The sequence below is a fragment of the Enoplosus armatus genome, chromosome 14 (assembly GCF_043641665.1).
Source record: "Enoplosus armatus isolate fEnoArm2 chromosome 14, fEnoArm2.hap1, whole genome shotgun sequence".
In the NCBI taxonomy this organism is placed as follows: Eukaryota; Metazoa; Chordata; class Actinopteri; order Centrarchiformes; family Enoplosidae; genus Enoplosus; species Enoplosus armatus.
Window position 1 is genome coordinate 5,670,103 of NC_092193.1, and position 18,599 is coordinate 5,688,701.

Consider the following 18,599-nt stretch of genomic DNA (forward strand, 5'->3'; position numbering starts at 1 on the left):
AATGTAGGAGGTCCTGAAATCACAGTTGGGACTAGGCAGCGGCTAACAATGTTGGTCTGAAGAAATTTCCGTCCCCCTAAAGACACAAAGGATATATATACTGATTTCTTAGTCTCAAAAGTGAAGTTTTATCTCAGTTGGACTTCAAATTAAAACCCCTAAAACAGCCTAAAGGACCACCGGGGTGTAATTTCGCTATTATCGAATTTATCTGAACCTATTATAAGAAGAAAATGTTTCACTAGCAGTTATAACTCACTGCAGAGGCGTTTTTAGTTCAGTTCTAAATCAGCAACATAAATTTCCCCATATGGATCCCTGAAGTTTTGGCAGCAGTGTCTGCAGCCTACAGTGGGTTCATTAGGAGTGTTTGATATTTAAGTGTTTCAGAGGCCCTCAAAGATACTGACTGATGGTATTTGGGTAATATTTTGTTCTCTCATTGATAGATAGACCATACGTTGTATGGATATGAATACATATATTTCATTTGCATCTGGAATATGAGCTATAAACCCGTCAGTGTCGTTGCAACGTCACATTGACTGTTTGATCTCGTCTCGAGTGTAATATTTCATTATGTCAGCATTGACCTTGAGCTCACACTGTTCGAGCTCACAATGCCAACGTGTTAAAGCTGCTGCTGCTTAACAGCTATTCAACAGTGAAACACTGGTTTTCCATTTTTCTGCCCAGTCACTGCTCAGTGTCTCAGGTTGTGGCACACTTCGCTTTGACTAGCAGACTGGTCCACAGTCTTTGTGTTGTCAAGCTTCTGTCTTACTAAAGTGTCCTTGAGAAAGACTGGAAATACCTGCATGTGTTGATCTTTTTCCTGAGGATCAATGAAGCTTTAATACCAGTTTATTTTAGCTGTAAGACAAGAAAAGAGTGTGTTTTAAGAAGGCATTTTCTATGAAGAGTCGCGAAGCCCATTGAAAACATCAATGTCAATTTGCAACGCAAGGATGATAAATGATAAATGGCTGTTGTGCAAATGTTATTCTGACAGCATAGCTTCAGTATATATTGTATAGCAGTGTTTTTGTCTAAGCTGGAGCCCCCTAATGTCAATATATCCTTTACAATCAAGTGACCAATTGTGTGACGCAACGGTCGATTGCTTTTAGAAGGATTGATTCTCTTTATCACATTTAAACTCACTTAACATTTATCAACTTTTAAATGAGCACTCAAGGACTTTTAGAGTGCTTGGGGATTGGGTTGCGGTCCATCTGGGTCAGAGCAAGTAAAGCCTGACTTTATAATCCGGTCTTTTTAGCTGCATTACAGGGAACGAGGGAGATGGACATCAGGGTCTCAAGTCCCATTTGGACAACATTAATATTCCAGGAGGAGGTGAATATTTGCTGCTCCAGAGTAACTAAAGTCATTGTTCCAGATGGTATTTCAGATGTTGTCAAATTACGGGGGTGGCTCATAATTCATGTGCTAAATAAAGATATTTTGAAGGAAAAGCAAGTGACCCTCTGCAGGAGACTTATCAAAATGTATTATAAAAGGTATATTATTTAGTTTGCTTAATATTATATAACTGATTAGTGTGAGTGAATCTGTCTTCGTAGTCCAGTCCAGTTCCACAATTGCACTGACTACCTGTGTAATTACTGCTGCCCCAAATGACTGAATTAGTAGTGGCGTTTCTCACTAAATTTGTGTTGTTTTGTGATAAATTGATGCAATATTCAAGGAAACTGTGAAGAAATTTCTTTAAGAAATCACTGATAATACGTTCCAGTGACAGTAAAATTAGTTTAGAAATGTAGGAATGACCTGTTCCTGGGCTGTTCTGTCTGCTAGCATGTGCAGTTATCGAGCAAGGATGTTGAACTCATATTTCCCTGAATGCTTCCTGCCTCACGGTATAGCACTGCCCATAAATCCATGCTTCGTTTAGATATTAGATTATATATATAAATATATACCAAAAAAAAACACAAGTGATTTGTAATCTTCACAAGAAATTCTCACAAATATTGAGGGGATTGGTTGATTCTTCTGGAGAGACTAATAGTTATCCACGTGTGAGTCCATCGATGTGTCTGGCAAAAAGGTTTTCTGGGCCTGCCGGCATAACATGACGTGCACTTCTATTTATAGCCACTATGCCAAACCAACTTGTTCGTTCCCTTCTGTAGTGGGCGTATCCATCGACAGCGATGTGTTTTGTTGATGTGTCACTGAAGCATTGAAGTAGAGCATGCATGTAAATATCAAACAGCAGTAGAGTCTACAAACTGGGGCTCCCCGTTGGCTGTGAATGGGGATTGAATGTGTGTTTGTGGGCTCCTGCAGGGGAAGCCAGATGGGGCTCTTCTGGAGGTACAGTTTACTGAAAGATGGTGTGCCGCTTTATTTCGTCGTCTTTAACACATGTAAATGGATTTTGAATGTAGGCAGCCATGGGCAATCAGCTGGCTGTATAGTCAGTCTGCTCCAGTCAGTTATGTTTAACAAACGGTGCAAAAGACAGTCTCTCATGTCGCACACACACACACGCACGCACACACACACACACACACAAACATATTCACACATTCAATTAAATATGTTTGCATACAGTGAATATATGAAAGTGCATGTACACAAACATATTTACACATGGAAGCATATATGTATATATATATATATATATAGAGAGAGAGAGAGTATATGCACACAGAGAAACACACATTTAGGCACTCATATACTATGCACACACAAACACAGGTTCACACAAGCTCACGCATACACACATATAAATATACAGAAGAACAGGGATGCACAGATCCAATATGCTGAAGCGACATCGATCCACATTAAATACAGTATTTTTCTCAGTTGCATTCATTCAGTCACGGCAGGCTACCAACTCTGTTTTTAGTGCCACAGCTAAAAATTGGCTTTGGGAATCTTTCTTCAGTTGTTGTAGTTGAGGTTTTAATTGGCTTGTCGACTTTGCATTTCATGTTTTATGAATGAATCGGGATGAGTCATATTTTGAGTCATGGTATAAACAATTAAGTCAGAATCATGCGCTACAGATATGATGGAGATTAGCATTCCTGCAATTATATGCTGCTTTCTTTGTGTTGTCTTCAGTTGAATAGGTGTGGTGGGTCTGTCTATCTCAACAAGCTGCTAAAAGAGCTATGAGTGTGGGTCTTCAGTGACCCACAATGACCAAAATGCCACCCTAAATTAAAGAAAACTGCAGGGGAACCTATAATTTGGTGGATTTAAAACTGTCACCATAAAGGCTTTTGGCTGCGTCGGAACAAAAATGTCAACACCAGATTTTAAACTCACTTATCGGTGATTAACATATACATTTATAGATAACTACTGTAAATAATTCTTCTGTTCCTTTATTTTAATTTCTTTTAGATTACAAATTAGAGTTAATTTCCTCCACATTTGTGTATTTTTTTTATTAGAAATAGTCTTCTACTGAATCCTCCAGGCATACCTGATCTATTGCACAGCAAACTGTTACAGGCATTGGATTCTTTAACTCATCACTCTAACCACAGTGGACAGCTAACTCTCTCTCATGTCTTCTCTGTACTCTCTCGTCTCTCCGGTAATTGTACATGCTCTCCCTCTTTTTGAGGCCAAGTCTCGGCGTAATGAGTGCTCTTAATGTGGTTGCTGCTGTCTCCCCGTCCACCTCGCCTGACAGCAGGTTCCACTTAGTACATGTTCCCTGTCTGAAAGCTGCACGAGGAAACTAAAAAAAAAGAAACGAGATGATAAATGTCGCTGGCTCATGTTCAGAGAGAGGTATTTCTAACCAGACAATACCCACACAATCACATACTCCCCCCTCAAGTAGAGCTCACTATTGAGCTATTACTATGGTTATTATCAGCATTTCCAGCTGTTTCAAACATGGAGCAGATTAGATGTGTTTAAACATAAACTTCCCTCGGTGTCTCCACTACAGCTGAGGCTGTAAATAGAAAATAAACATACAGTAAGTGACTAACTCGCTAACAGGCATGTCCACATTCAAGGAGCCTGGAAGTCTCATAATTAAAATATTGTCCCATCTCTCATCGTATAATTCGATAAATTACATTTCGTAATAGATAACCACAGAAATTCAGATCAGCTGAATAGATTTTTTTATTGTCACAATGTTATTTAAATGGACGCATGAAAGGATTGCTAAAAGGGTTGATGAGAGTTTGCAAATGGGCACCGGGGTTAGATAAGGACCCGAGGAAGTTCACTGGAGATTAAATCACATAGATAACATATTGAATACAGTTGTGTTTACAACCGTGTCCAGGCAACCGTTCAAAAACAACTCATACAGTCATCGATGATTGGACAGGAGCTGACGACCGCTCAGCCAATAATGCGGAGATGCAGCAGCCCTGGGATTTACAATAGAATTAAGTGACAACTGGTTATTAAAGGGCCTTTTGTGCAGCTCAGGAGCAAAGAGAGAAAATAACAGATCTCAAATAGTCAGCTCCCAGTTTGCAGCTTTGACCTTCAGTAATATAAAATCACTATTTTACTTATCATAGAAATACAGTAATGTAATATTTACATTTGGAGTGGTTTCAAGATATAGTTTGACCTTTTGAGAAATACACTTATTATTTGTGATAAGTGGTATTGGGCTATATTATCAAAATTGACCTACCTGCAGATACTACTCAGGGATTAGAATGGTTACTGTCAATGTCATTTTTGTTAAAACAATTGATTGAATAAAACAAAGAAAGAAGCTTGTTTGTTTCATTTCAGGCCTAAGAAATAAATAGTTCCCAGTTGCTAAGAAACATCTTTGTGTGTCCAGTTTTAGTGTGACTGTTGAATCTGGTTTATTGTCGACATTTATCTGAAGTTCCTCCGTCTACAAATCCAATCAGCTGTCATATCAGGACAAAATTAAATCTCATGCGAATCCATGTTATCTACACCTGGTAATGTCAAAAAAAGATGCCTTGGTGGTTTCTTTGTAGAAACAGAAAATGGGTTACCTAATTGTAAGTGTAAGTGTAATGAATTGGGAAGTTATTGTGTTTAGGCAGTCAGTATACTGTGATTTTATGTTCACATATATATATATATATATATATATATATATATAATCAAGGCACTGTCAGTTACAAATGTAGGATAATTCTACATATAGAAAATAAGGTTAAACACAGAGAATCTAGTGCAGAACAGGATTTTTTTAGTAAAATGTTTACTATACACTTAGTTATGGCTGTCGTTATTTGGTGTATAAAATGTTGGAAAATAGTACCATCACAAGTTTCCAGAGCCCAAGGTGATCTTTAAATTGCTTGTTTTGTCCTAAAACAATTTAAAACCCAAAGATATTCAGTAATCTGTCATATAAGACAAACTATTGCAGGATATCTTGAATGGAATAAGTGGCTGGAATAAGTAATTTTTGGGCATTTTTGGTGAGAAAAAAAACACCATCAAACTAACAGACCAGTGTCATTTCTACCGGACAGGCACTGAACCTGAACACAAAAATGCCAGATAGTCTTTTTCTAAGCGACCCTGTCGTGCTGCTGTTTAACGTCCCGGGGGCTGCTGACGACACGACTCAAAACACACTCATTAGTAGCAGCAACACTTACGACTTGAACTCATTACAGAGAGATAAGGAAAGCTGAGACAGTGAAAGAGAGGCCGCTGTGATTAAAGATGAAGGGCTCAGACAGATGGAGAGGGACAGAAAGTAACACACTCAGCTACAAAGTCACAGAGAGTCTGGAAACTTAATCTGAGGGTGGGGGAAACTGCAGGAGTTTGGATTCCTGGGAAGGGAAGTAGCGCTGATGCAGTGTGTGTGGACACAACGGCAGACTGGAAAATAATTTGACAATATGAATTTGCATGTAATTTGAATAAAGTGAACCCTAACGTTCAGATGTGTTTAGAGTCAGTTCAGGAGGCGTTGAAACGTGTGTTCTGTCACCAGCAGTTGGTTTCAGTCGAACATTCTGTTGCTAGTAGCAACCACCAAGGCAAGGTTCCGTAGCAGTTTAACATGGAACGTTAACATTGTTACGTCCGCCATTTTGTTAGATTTGTGACCAAAATATTGACAGCCATCTTTTATCTTCTCCCCATTATGCTCTTGCTGGAACGTTGTCTGTAGGTGGTCTTCTTTATATTATAGCCGTCTTGTTATTGTTGATTCGTTACTTTAGTTTTCCTGCGATCTGTTTAGTGCTAACCAAGCTAGCCATTATACTATCTAGCTGTCTGCGGCTAATGTGTTGCTAACACAACATTCTAAGTAACTGTTCATTTACTGTTGGGCTAACTGTTATGTATTTTACTCTTTTTACTTTTACTCTGTGAACTATGTTCAGTAGATTTGATGTTGATCTTTCACAGGTGATATTTGTTTTGTTTTTTGCTGCAATGAGAGATAATGTAATCTAATCTTACAGTGAGTTTATACTTATGTGAATCCAGTTTCCTTCTTACTGCACTAGCTTAATTCATTTAATTAATGGCTGCACATTGTGGGTTGTTTTTTCGTATTATATATTGTATATTGTATATATATTTAATCTCAATACAGGGTGTAAAAAATAACAGCAACACCTTCCATGTGATGGGGTTAAATATGCAATACCTACCAAGAATTACAGCCATTACATTGCCATAAAGTTGAAGCAACAACCGCAATTGAGCATTTTTGGTCTGTTTTTTGGTTTTATAATGTCAGTATCTACAGTGGGGCTATTGCATTGGATTGTTTAGCGCCCCATGTCAGCCTGAATTACAGTTACAGGATTTTTTCAACATGCCAATTTTGGAGAAAATTCTTACTGTTTTGAGACTGTTTGTATGAAAGTGGTCAAGCTTAAATACACAGAATTTAAGCACAAACCATCCCCTCTGAGCAGCTGATGTGTATTATTTGATACTAATCATAGAGGTAGTCTTTTCAGACAATGATATGTAGTACAAAGTTGCCATGAATGCAATGTTCCAGGTAAACAATTAACAGATGTTGGGGCACCTTAAAGATAAGATGCATTGTTGTTTAGACGAGATCTTCCTTGGTATGTGAAAAGTTATCTCTGAGAGGTTAAGGTACGTGAAACATCATTCTGAGAGGTCTCTTTTCCTGACCCCTAGATAGGGAACGGAAGTTTACAGACTTGTGTGTTGTAGTAGGACCCCATGCATGTCTAAAGGTATAAAAGATGAGCTTGAACAGTGTTCGGGGCAGCAGTACTGATTCGGCTACGGGTGCTGTCCAGGCCAAGATGCGCATGCCTGTTGATCCTGAACTTTGATGCAAATAAAGAATATTATGTGAAAAGTCAGTATCAGCGGAGTTTCCTTCCATCATCGAATCATCGCCTACATCCAGGGAATGAAGAAGAAATTAACAACACAGCTTCAGGCCACAAAATGTTTGCAGAGACCTTAAACAAGGGTTAGATGTGATTGAGTTATTCATTGACTTTCTGAATGACTTTCAGGCAGGCTCAGTGCTGCTTTAAGCATCATATAGTTAATATTCTGAAAGGTTTATTTTGGATCTCATATTCCCCAGCACAATGTGAGCTCTGGGGTGACCGAGTGATCCTGCTGCTACTTTGCCCTTTATAACATCACAGCAGCCATTTATGAGCCGCCACAACCAGCCTGCTCCTCTTTATAGCTGCCCGGAGAGACCATCTATCCCTTCATCCTCCCCTCCAGCCTTTTTACCTTCACTCCTATCGACTATGGAGGCGTCAGTCTATCTAGTCATCCCTGTCAATCCATCTGCGTGGGTGTCTAACTCCACAACACACATGTATATCTATCAATACCACTAGGTTTTGGACAAGCAATTTTCACCGTTGTGTGACATTTCATTGACTAAATGGTTAACAGATCAAAAAGAAAAAAAATCAAGACAGTAATTGATCATGAAAAAAGTTGTGAGACAATGCCAATTTGCCAAAGGTTGTAACTGGTTATCGATCAGTTTGTTTCTTGCAGCTGTCATCTTGTCTTGTAAATACTCATCCATCATGTTGGTTATAACAAAGGACCACAGCAAAACAGAGCAGCAGCCACTTTGATGTCAGAGAGGAATGTGCAGAGAGATTTATGGCGTCCATGCTGAACATGCAGCAGAGAGAAAACAAACATTATGTTTTGAGAAGAATTAATTACTGCATATTGCAAGTGCACACGGCTTCATCCACCTCCTCCTGCAAGACTGAGATTTCTGGAGGCTTACAGGGAAGCTGTAAAGACAGCGACGTTATATAATTCTTCTTTTAGCAAGCTAACAAAGCTCTCGTGCTTTGTTTTCACTCCTTTCATTGTGAAGTTGTGCCCAGATACATATCTGCTAAGAATAAGCAAGAGAAGTGTGAAGGTGACATTTACAAAATCTGTGCAGGTTATAGTTGAAGATTGAGGTTCGCCCTTTATTAGCATCACAGATGAAAGCCTCTCTGGTCACTTTGAGACAAAATTCATGGATCGTGGACCACCCAGATTTAACTAAAATAACCTCTATATGGGGTATAAGTGGGGATTAGTGGTTAACGGGAGAGTCTTTTAATAGAAAGGCCACTGTTTTGGTCCCAGTGACAGCCTCGAAAGTTGTCAAGATGTTCTTGTGAAGACACTGAACTGGAGATGAAACGACAAGTCGAACTAGTTGAGCGACAGAAAATAAATCTGGAACTGTTTTGATAATTGATTAATCATTTAAGTCATTACTCTAGTTCCAACTTCTCAGTTGTAAGAATGTGCTGCTTTTCTTTGTCTTATGTTACAGTACATAGAAAGTCTTTGGGTTTTGGTCTGTTGGTTGGACGATAAAAGCAATCTGAAGACGTCACCTTGGGCTTCAGGAAATTATGATGGGCAGCTTTTACAATTTTCTGGCATTTTATAAACCAAACTACAACTGGGAAAATTATCTGCAGATTATGAAAATAATCTGTTACAGCCCAACAGTGAACACAGCTGCTGCCCACACATAAGACATGTCCATACTGTCCAAGTACGAGAGATGTATTTAAATTATGTGTTTGCTTTAGTTCTGTTTGTTTGGATAAGTAAGATTAATGCCATTCAAACCTTCCTGAGAGTCTGTTGTTCTCCATGTGAACTGCTGGATGGAGGAAACGATCCCAGGACGCTGCAGTTTATGGAGACAGATGGAGACGTCTGATAGTCAGCATCTCCACATGCTTAGAAAGGCAGAGCAGAACGAAATGAACCAAAGACAAAGAGTAGTCTCAGCTCTTTCTTCAAGCCTTGACTGGTATGAATAAGAACAACTTCAGCTGGAATAAGATTGCTTTTTAAATATTTATCTCTTATCAGTAAATGTGGTACAAATATGTTTCCAACCAAACTAAATAAACTGTATAAGTGAATGTGCCACATAAACCCCTCAAATGCTAAAATAGTATTTAAAGACAATATTTTGTAAGTGACAGTATCAGTATCATCTAGCTTTTACATTTTTCTTCAGAAAGGGTGTCCGCCTTCTTCTGCAGCAGAACAGGAAGCCACATTTCAGCGCTTGAATCACTGCCATCAGTTTATTTGTCTGCTTTTTATTTCTTTGATGGAGTGCATTCAGCAGAACATCCCTAAAAGGGTATTAGCTGTCGTGTTCAGGTCAACATCTGCCTGCTTCTGCACCTATTTTAGGACACCTTGTGTGTGTGTGTGTGTGTGTGTGTGTGTGTGTGTGTGTGTTACCACATGCTTCCTGGCCTTTAAGCGAGAGCGATAGTATCAGTGACAGAACTGCCGGCATTAAAACCGTCTCTGGAAATAGATGCTGATGTGATAATACATTTCTGGAGACATTTTAATGGTGATTAATCCAACAACCCTTTCTCACTACGAAACAGCTGAGGCGTCCGACTGCTGCTCCACATTAACAGCACAACCTGGTTGAAAAAGAGAAATCGAGGGCACAAGTGTGCTCACCATGGAAACGGAAACTTTGATTTGCAAGACTCAAAACTGAGTCTCGTTGCCGGAGCGGCGTGCCTCTCAATAAACAACACCATTGGAGCTATTTTTGGCTCTGGCAGTGCGCCAGATCAAATGCAGACTCTGGAGTGTTCAACGTGTGCAGTTCATCTGACAAAGGAGCAAAACAAACGACGGAGTATGAATAGTAACACACCGCTCTTGATGCCGCTGGTGGTGAGCCGGGCGACCAGTCGTCAGGTTCAAGATGAGGAGAGTATTTAACACTCTGCCCTCTGCGGAGGTGCCTCACTTTAATAGGTCAGAACCATAGAAACCAAGTTATTTCCCTTTGATGCTGCTTTGCACTAGATTGCTAACAACATCTTTCAGATCTTTAAATACCCAGCGCACACGTCAGCCTGTGTAGTTTACATACTCGTTGGTTACTAAGGAATGTGTTTTGGACTTTGTATAACAGAGGCAGTCGAGCTCATTGGAGTGTCACAAATTACATCTCTATTACTCAGACCTCAGTCAGTACTGTTGCCTGACCTTTTCCTTTAAATCAGTGTTTATTTGCTTGCTATAATATCTTGGCAACAGTTCCGTAAGCTTGTCGTAGTTGTTACATCATCTCCTGATTGCAGTAATTTGAGCAGAACGAGATCACTTTGCTCAGAACTTGATTGTTAAAGGTTGTTAATGGGCACACAGTAGTTAACATTCCTTTCAGTTTATCATTTCCAAGTTACAAATGCATAAAGTTCCTACAGACTTATTTCAGAGGTTTCAGAGCCTCATCAATCATAAAAAAACACAAGTGAATGTAAAAAGCTTTATTTGTCAACATGTAATTGAGCGTCTCTAACAAGGTTCAGTGCAGAAATAAATGCTCTATTGCATATTATCTTTTGAAAATATATTAAAGCTGCAATTATCAGTGTTCTTATATTAACAACAGATGAAATTATTATGTGTGATGTGAAGGGGGTTGCTCATAGTGACAAACACACGTAAGTAATTATCACCTGACTCTACGAAGCATTTCAGCATCTTTCAGGTCATTGTTTACGTTTTACGACGCGCAACCACTGTTATAATTTAGTCTCACCGCTCTCATGAGCATTGATTCAACCAGCAAAAGCTCTAAAAACCCACCGTACACGACCTGCTCAGCACCAAACAGTTGGTCCAAAACTGGACTACAAATGAATGAAACTGGATGTGTAACTAAGCATGTCCAGCCAACATGTTTGATATGTTATCATCTTTAGTTGTGTTTACAGTTTGACGCAGATTTAAACATCTGTATGCATTAACAGTCTTCATTGTTTTGGAATAAGCAGAGCAGGAGGTAAAACACATCCTAAAGGTAAAGCTTTATGGTTGTGTCAGCCGCAGCAACAAAGCGTGATGAACATCACAGTGTTATTCACACGAGTGCGGATGACGTGAGGGAACGTTGCGTCTTGAGCACTTCATAACTGGCTCCTCTTCATGTCTGATCTCTAAATAGAAAACTGCCGTCACAGTTATGGAAAAGGTTGCATGTGTGATCGCACCTATAATGTCATTTGCTTTTACTCATGTTCACAGAATAAACTGACTTTTAAATACTTCCCCTGTGAACGTCTACAGTCTCGTTCTCTTCTGTTTGTCAAACACAGTGAAAACAAAGAAAATCCGTCTGTGTGTGTGGGAGGTAATAATGTTCTCATCTCCTGTTGGGAAAGTACAGAATCATGTTTGATTTATAATCCTACCTGTATTAAAATTGCATCATCAGTGGGGCATCTGCAGGCTATTTTTATGGCTACACTCTAAAATCTTCGTGACACTGACTCAATCCAGTGAAATTCAGGTGGTGGACAAAATTCAACAACTGCTGTACTGTTAAAAAAAAAAAGATATCCAATCTCTTCAGACCTTACTGAGAATGAAGTCTTTATTCTTTTATGATTTGCAGTTTTGACATTTCGACCTGAGTGCATTGAATTTAAAAATGAGACCGACCCTGAGTTTGTCCCCCATTTTGCAGCTGTGAGCCTGAGATTCCTCTGGGTCACATCATGAACATCGCATATCAAAATATTAATCCGAGCGATTGAGGTCTGGCTGTAACGTTTCACACGTCGTCTCTCTCCTGGTAGATCTGCACCCCTGACCTGGTGGTGTTCCTGGCCTGCACCAACCACCGTTTGAAGGAGAGGCTGCAGAAACGAGCCGAGCAGCAGGGACGACCGGACGACAACCCCAAGGCCATCGACCGCCGCCTCACCAACTTCAAACAAAACACCATTCCTCTGGTCAAATACTTCCAGGAGAGGGGCCTTATTGTCACGGTAAGGCGTCTTAAAGCAGCCCGTTTTCTCTATAAATTACATTCATATTGAATGATTCTACGGTCCATGATTTACAACCTTCAGTGCCAACACAGGAAGCAGTGTGTAATGGATTGTTGTGTAATGTGACAGGAAGTAAGGTTGTGGAGGTTGGGATGATGGAGGGGCATTTAGCAAGTCTAGCATTCAGGGACTGATATTAAGTTCCTGGCACAGACGAACAGTTATTCTATGATCACGTCATGTGGGATGGAAAGTCAGTCTTATGGTGAACATTAATAAACTAGAACAAGTAACACAAACGTTAGCAACAATTCTCACATGTATGTCAATAATATTATCTCGCTAACAAATGATTTATCACCAAAGTGGGTAACATTAGTCATCTTAGGTTGAACAATGAGTTGAATGAGTTGGTCGTGTGTAAGCAATCCTGTGCATGGTCAATAAATCACTACACATTAAATTAACATTCACTTACTTTTAACACTTGCATGTTTATTATATTTACTTCGAGTCCAGTCATAGTCACCACTTGGATTGACAGGAACTGTATTTAAGTAATCTGGTAATTACAGTGACTCCCACATCAGTGTTGTTGTTGTTGTTGTTTGTTTACCATTAGCACATTCGTTTCCTAGCCAATGGGGCATCCCGTTAGCGTAGTGGTTAAGACGCATACCATTGGACTGAAACGTCCCCAATCCAATTCTAGTCTTGGACCTTCATACCCCTCTCTCGTTCCCCTTGTTTCCTATCTGTCTCTAAACTATCAACTGTCCAGTGAAGGTGAATATCCCCCCCAATATGAATCTGTAAAGCACTCTGGCAGTACGTGCAGAACGTGATCTGCAGTTTTGTAGAATTGTTCAGTATTAACTTTCAGTCTGGCCGCAGGGCCCAAAAGGCAGCAGCAGGTGTGCGCAGACGAACTGTATCTGTTTAGCTCCTGATTGTTTTGTGAGGTTGGAATGGAGGCGTCTTAATTGGAGACCACTGGGATCTTCATTACATTTTGTGGTTTGGTGCAGAGGGGCGTCGAGTTTCCCTCGGTGCGAGTGAAGCAGGTGCTAATAGAGCTATGCAGCCAACAGGAAGCGGCTGCCCACTCTTCCAGTGGGAGTCTTATTGATTTAACCGAGTCTCAGCGCAGCATCGTCATTTTGTTTGTATGCGTTTAGATTGTTGTCTGGGGGAATCTTAAAATCAAATGCTCAGGACAAAACTCCAGGGGCTCTCACATTAATGTTAGAGAAAATGAGATCGTAATCAGATGCCCTCCAGAGGTCAGAGCCTGCAGTTTGTGCGTCCGTGCTTTTCAGTCTCTTTAGCTTTCTGTGGTCGATGCTGTAACAGTAGAAGTGAAAATGTCAGTGAAGCGAACAATATTTAATGACTCTGGGACTCCAGACACCCTGGAATTATATCAGTGGCTGTCTTTCTATTGCAAAAACTTATACTTTCTCCTCTGTGATATCTTTTCCAATTTCTTTTGGAATATTGCCCTTTTGATATTCTGCTCATTGCGATCTCGTCTGTCTCCCTCTTTCCCCTGCTCTCTTGTTTCCCTCGTTCACTGTTCATGGATCTTCTTTCTGTATATACTATATATTTGCAATGTTTTCCAGCTGTACATTCATTCTTCCATCCATCTATTTTCTGTTTACACTCAAGTTAAGGTTTCCAAAAGCCATCCATCTGAACTGATGTAAAACTGGAGTAGAGATGAGGTTTCTACCTCCTGCGAATCTTTCCACATGATCCCTGCATTCCCGCTGGATCGACCTGATTAAGACACACTGAGTGAATGATTATAAAGTACTTTGTCAGGTGCAGGCGTACGAAGTGTATAACCACATTTTTAGCATAGTGTCATATTAACATCTCTTAGGAAACAGGAAAGGAAAGTAAAAATGAATCATGTACCATATTTATTTTCTGTTAGCATATAACTTTCAGGGGTGTACAAAGAAAAATGTCCCAAAGGCCCTGAAACTTATGTTCTCAATCAGCTTCTCTCTATGAATGATGGCGTCCTACGTGAACACACTATAATGTTGATTCTGTATTTGTGTTTTTGTCTGAGCTCTTCTCACTGGTTTGAACCGGGCGGAAACTGTCAATGAAATGTGGTCAAACCACACAGTCCTGATGAAGCTGATTAGCTGAATGTTTGAATGTTAAACTCTTAAAATAAATGATATCTAAAGGATGTTGTTTCTGAACTTGAAACCTTGATTATTGCTTATTTAGTCATGTAATGTTTTCAGAGATTTTTTATAGTAGTACTATAGTACAGCCACAGTTTTTACCTTGGTTATCAGGACAGTTTGGCCCTCCTCACTTTAGTAAGAGGAATAATGAGGTTGGTCTGGATGAGACTGTCAATGTGCTGTAAATGTACAGTTACAAGATATACATGTTAATTCTCTACTGTAGTTTGTGGTCAACTGACACAGAGCTGTAAATCATATGTCAGTTGACTTATTACATCTGCAAAAAAACTACAGAAATAACATTTAAAGCTCCGAAACCAACCAAGAACGCAGGTGTGTTTTTGTAAAAAGACAATTTCTTCTCCTTCCACACCTGTGAATGGAAGAAGTCTGCAGTCCTCACTCACAGTGATTTGAACATTTTGAGAGCTTATTGATGGATTGTCCCTCTTGTGAATTGCTCTCTCTTTGTGGTGCTGCAGCGTCAACAGGCCGCCACAGCGAGCCTCAGACACTCTGTCTGTCTCTTGCTCGTCAAACAGTCCCTGCAATCACACAGGCCTGACAACTCGGAAATCAGAGGCTGGCACAGTCTGAAGCACTCTTAGAAACAACTTGACGACAAATGATGTCCAGTTTCCTTCTTTAGAAATAAAATCAAAAGATCTATATATATATATATATTGTATATATGTGTATTTACAGTAGATGTGTGGAGGATTGTCAATCAGATTGTATGTGGAGAGCTTTTCTTTCCACTGGCACAGAAGTGTGTTTGGTCTTCTCACGCCTTCAGCTCTTGAACTGCTGAACAACAGGACGTTGTTTTATTGCAGCATTTAATCCCACAGAACTTGAGTGCATTGCGTTTGTGTGTTTTTATGAGACCCTTGACTGATGTGCCCTCTATCTAAATATCACTAAATATATAAATATCTAAATAAAACCCTCCAGTCAGAGACTATCGTCAGCTCTGAGCAGATGAAGCAGCAGCAGTCTACGACGCGGGATCTTTATCCACATGAAACTGGTATGGTCTGATTTTATTCAGTCGTCTGTCTACCACCAGCACAACTTCCTGAAATTACAGAAATGCAGTCTTGAGATTCCTGAAAGTTACATGAATGTCTGTAGATTGAGACATGGAGGGGCTGTCGCTGACTGGAGGACAGATTAATACTGTTATTCATTAAAGGATAAAACCACGCAGCTGTGTAATGGATTATTAGTCATAAGAAGCAACATAATAGACCTCGAGGGGATCCTTCTGTCCGTTTATAGTTGATACCTGATTTGTCCACCTGAGAAGCATCTTTCTGCTCGATGATGAATGGATTAACTTGTGTTTCTCGTTTAAATGACATATAAGAACTTGACTGTCACCGTGTTACTTAGGTGCATGTAATTAGGGCTGCAACTGATGATTATTTTAATTATCTATTAATTAATTAGTCTATATAAAAACAAAGAAGCAGAGAAAGAAGAAAAACTTTGCAGAGCCTGTGGTGACGTCTTCAAATGTCTCGTTTCGTTCGACTAAAAGCCCCAAACCCAAAGATTATTATAGAAGATTTATTTTAATCAGTTATCAAAATACTTGCTGACTATTTTTCTGTCAACTGACTAATCGATTAATGGACTAACTATTGCAGCTCACCATACAACAAAACAAAGTAGCAGCATCCTCTTTGTAAAAGGCAACACTATAACCATATACAACTTAATTATAATATTGTGTAGTATATAAACTTTCAGTTATATTAATCTGTTGTCTGAACAGCAACCAACTGTCCTCTAATGAACTAAAACAAAGCACAAAAAATGTTTGTAACGTTTGTGAACAGTATTTCGTTTTTAAAGATTAGATTAACTTCTGATTGGGTAAATTCCTCCTGCGCCTCAGTAATTATCCCGGGAGAAGGACTCAATGGTTTCTTGACTAATGAATGCAATAACCTCGGAGGCTTAACTGCGTTCACTCAGCAAAAGGCTTTTATGTGAAAATAATCTTTTCATTTTAAATCTCAGGTCCAATATGGGAAGACATAACTCTATAAAAGCACAATCCACTTCATAGACGCTGGATTGGAATGACTGAATTGTAATTACACACGTCTATTAATTCTCAATGTTTCATTGAATTAAGTCGTATTATTTCTGTCATTGTGAGACAGTTTGGGCAGTTTTGCTCAGCTGTTTTCATTTTTGAGCTGTTGTCAGTTTTCTGTAAACAAATTTGTGATTATCTGAAACGTGACGATGATGTACGAATGAAGGTCTGTTTTTTTTCATGTGGGATAAATCAACCTGTCACACACACACACACCCCCACCCACCCACACACACACACACACACACACCCCCACCCACCCACACACACACACACACACACACACACACACACACCCCCACCCACCCACACACACACACACCCACCCACACACACACACACACACACACACACACACACCCACACACACACACACACACACACACACACACACACACACACACACACACCCACGCACACCTCCACAGCGAAGCCTGACCGGAAATTGCAGCAGGGAGAGATAATAGTTTGTTGTGGCCTCAATCGAAGCCGTCCTGTCGTTCTAGGAAAAAGGACCAATCTAATTAAATATTCCCTGAGTGAGTTCAGCTCCAGCTTCCTCCCCACATGCTGCTAGATGCCACGCAGATGTAAACAAATAGGTCTCTTATCTCCCCAGGGACGGTTACAAGGTATTCTTCATCATTCCTGAAATATAAATGAGATGCCGGCATTGCAACCAATCAGTAAAATTATGAATAACTCTCTGCTGAATTTCAATTTCTGAAAGACTGAATAACCTGATATTGGTGTTGGGACTTTTTATTTACTTATCTGTTTTGTTTGTCCCCTTCAGAGAGTGACAACACTGAGATTTACATAACTTCAAAGTAACTTGATATGTATTGTTGTGATGTACTGGGGAAGCTACAAGAATCACTTTTCCAAGTTGTTTTTCGCTCAAACTCTTGAGGAGTGAATTCATTCAGATGATCAAAGAGGAAACGCTGAATGCACCAAACATCTTCCTGAAAAGAGTCGCACAGTCCAAGAGGAGCTGCGGCTTTAAGCTCCCTGCCTCCTTTAATCTACGTCTCTTTCGGAGATCTTTCAGATAATAGAGGAGGGTTTTTTTACTTCGCTTCGCCTCGTCAGGGGACTTCATAAGAAGATGCATTTATTTACACTTTAGATATGTTCAGCACATGGAGGTAAAACAGTTCTTTGGATGAGACATTTTCTGACATGTGCTTCTGTCCTCTGTAGGGTTGCATTGATTATAATATTGACTAATAACGGGTGAAGACATGATTGCCAATTGCTGTTGTCAATTTTAAGACGATTTATTTATTAAAAAAAACATATCCACCAGTATATAAAAACTGAGCTTAAACAATGAAATCAGTAATCAAAACAGTTGCAGGTTAGATGGCAGAATCATTTAGATTACGTGCAGAAATCCCTGAAACATTTTATGGTTTCAGCTTCTCAAATGTGAAGATTTGCTGCTTTTCTTGTTTTAAATTACAGTTAAACTGAATCATTTTCAGGTTTGGACTGTTGTTCGGACAAAACAAGACATGTGAAGGTGTTTAATTGTGTAGAAGTTGAAAACAGTTTAAAAAATTCCGCCTCAACCAACTACAAGAGAAAAATACTGCTTAAACATTGAGTAAAGGATGTGAATACTTCCCCCACCACTTGAAAAGTCTAGTTTTGTTTATTATCCTGATCGACGGAGTGCACTTATATAAACTCTGTTCTGCTGCACTGCAAGGGAAGTTAACAGTATGGATAAGCTCAAATATTGCACATTGATCATATTGGGTTTTGGCAATAAGGCAATCTGAAAACACAGACAGTCCTTGTCTCCTGTCTGAAGAGCCACTGCAGTGACAATGAGTCATCCAGACGGCAGCCAAGTTTTTCTCCAAAAAGTTAAAGCCACTAATCTACCCTTGAAAACTGACACTTTCTCTGGAGAGTCTTCTTGTAAAGTATAAATGGATTATACGGCGCCTCTCCGTTGAAGTGGAGAACACATTT

The 18,599-nt window shown here is 39.6% G+C and overlaps 1 protein-coding gene across 2 annotated transcripts in view; it reads left to right on the top strand.

Annotated features, from left to right (window-relative positions):
* Nucleotides 1-18,599, top strand: part of ak5 (adenylate kinase 5) — a 71,162-nt gene that overhangs the window by 14,044 nt on the left and 38,519 nt on the right. For both annotated transcript variants that reach the window (XM_070919305.1, XM_070919304.1), the window contains exon 6: nt 12,096-12,287. In XM_070919305.1, coding sequence (XP_070775406.1) covers nt 12,096-12,287 — 192 coding nt within the window. The remainder of the gene's footprint in view (nt 1-12,095; nt 12,288-18,599) is intronic.